Source organism: Nematolebias whitei, chromosome 21 (genome assembly GCF_014905685.2).
Source record: "Nematolebias whitei isolate Nwh7 chromosome 21, NemWhi1, whole genome shotgun sequence".
In the NCBI taxonomy this organism is placed as follows: Eukaryota; Metazoa; Chordata; class Actinopteri; order Cyprinodontiformes; family Rivulidae; genus Nematolebias; species Nematolebias whitei.
Window position 1 is genome coordinate 29,317,562 of NC_056518.1, and position 1,941 is coordinate 29,319,502.

At 46.1% G+C, this 1,941-nt stretch overlaps 1 protein-coding gene across 1 annotated transcript in view; it reads right to left on the minus strand.

Annotated features, from left to right (window-relative positions):
* rcor1 (REST corepressor 1) overlaps positions 1-1,941 on the minus strand; it is a 5,982-nt gene that overhangs the window by 936 nt on the left and 3,105 nt on the right. Inside the window, exons 6-11 of the mRNA XM_037694801.1 lie at positions 1,440-1,558; positions 1,276-1,354; positions 1,155-1,205; positions 901-1,047; positions 746-823; positions 578-635 (exon numbers count right to left, since the gene is read on the minus strand). Of these exons, the coding sequence (XP_037550729.1) occupies positions 578-635; positions 746-823; positions 901-1,047; positions 1,155-1,205; positions 1,276-1,354; positions 1,440-1,558 (532 nt within the window). The remainder of the gene's footprint in view (positions 1-577; positions 636-745; positions 824-900; positions 1,048-1,154; positions 1,206-1,275; positions 1,355-1,439; positions 1,559-1,941) is intronic.

Consider the following 1,941-nt stretch of genomic DNA (forward strand, 5'->3'; position numbering starts at 1 on the left):
CCAAACGAGCACGCCGCTAGCCTAAATGAGCACGCCGCTAGCCCAAATGAGCATGACACGGGCCAAAATGAGTAAACATTGGCTACAATGAGCTAGATACAAAATAAACAGAACATGGGCGGAACACTAGCTAAAATAGAGAGAAACAGTTGCTAAAAGCAGCTAAACTGTAGCTAAAATTAACAAAACAAATGCTAAAATAAGTTAATCTGTCACCAAAATACTGAAAAATAGTTTACAGAAAATATGAGAAATTACCAAAAAAATAATAAGAACTACACTAAACTTATAGATGTAATAAACATTCAGTAAAGATTGAAGTGCAACATTGCACATGTGCTGAATTCTTAGGCCTTCTCTGAAGCTGCTGAAGGCCTCGAGTGGTCCCGGCTGCTCAGTGCTGACAAACCAGTTTAATTTAAAACTCCGTATGAAATGCAGAGAACAAAATGAGTTTTTCAGGGACAACTTGTTGTTTTGTAAAATGTTTGTAGTAAAGTGGAGCTAAACGAAGGAAACTCGCTGCCTCGTAAAGTTTCAGGTAAATTGACCTGGTCGCAGCTAGCTGAGGCGTTACCTTGGACAGCGAGCAGCTGCTCCTCTGTAGTCCAGCGATTGTTGAACTTCTGGTTCATCTGAAAGACAAGAGACGTCTCAGAGGACACCTACAGACACCAAACACTTCCTACAGGATGGACACTCGCCAGTGAAGGCCACGCAGGACGCGCTGCGTAGCCACGGTTACCTCAGCTAGCTTAAACTCCTCGACTCCAGAGCTGAGCTGCTCCTTCAGAGTGCTGTTGGTTTGTTTGATCGTCTGATTCTGAATGAAAGAAAAAGACACAAACCGGTAAACGAGTCCTCCGTCTTTCTGTCTCCAACAGAGACGGGGCCACGCACCTGCTTCTTGATGGACACCAGCTGACAGTCGAGCTGTCGGATGACTCCCTGAGCCGACGAAGACGCCAAGGACGCCACGTCCTGCTGGTTCAGAAACATCCCTCTGGGAGGACGTTTCTTCATCCGCTGAGACACTTTACCACCGGTCTGCTGGTTCAGAGACAGACGGGTGGTGTGAAGACGGGTTACTACGACTCGTCAGACAGAAAGAAAAACAAAGGGATCCATGGAGGAGCAGGAGATGGTGCTCTTACCTTAAAAGCAGAAGCCGGTTTCACCTCGGACCTCTCGGACTCGGAACTCGGCTGTAACAAGTCAGACGGGTCAGTCAGGACTCGATAAAGAAAGTACAACTTACAGCTCAGCTGCAGTTACCTCCTTCTTGTCTTTATTTGAGTAAACCTCCGAGTCACTGGGAGGTTTTCTGGTACCGGGCTCGGCTTCGTCGTCACTGCTGAATTACACAGAACACGCCGGGAGTTACTGACCCGTCGCACGGCACGTTCCACCATCATGAACACATCCCGGTCTCTGCTCACCTGTCGCCCTTCTCCTGCTTGGGTTTCCGGGTCTGTCTGTCGATCAGACTCATTTTACTGCGAGTTTTCTTCCAGGAGTAGTAGAACCGAACCAGGCTGGCCATGGATTTATCCGGCAGCTGCAGACACAGAATCACCTCTTTAAGTAAATACAGTCGAGTATTTAACAAAAAAAATTATTGTTTAATGGTTAGCAGTAACGTTCGATACATAAAACCTTAAAAGAAGAACATTTATTAATTAGAGCAGTGGATGTGACTCAGACATTCTCCTCTCCAGCTCCTACTGAAGGATCCTGAGGTGCTCCCAGTCCAGAGCATTTAGAATCCCCCCCCCCCCGATTAATAAAGTATCTATCTATCCATCCATCTATACATCCATACATCTATTCATCCATCTGTCTGTCTGTCTATCCGTCCATCAATCAGTCCATCCAGCCATCTATACATCTATCTATCCATCCATCCATCTATATGTCCATCTATCCATCCATCTATACTAT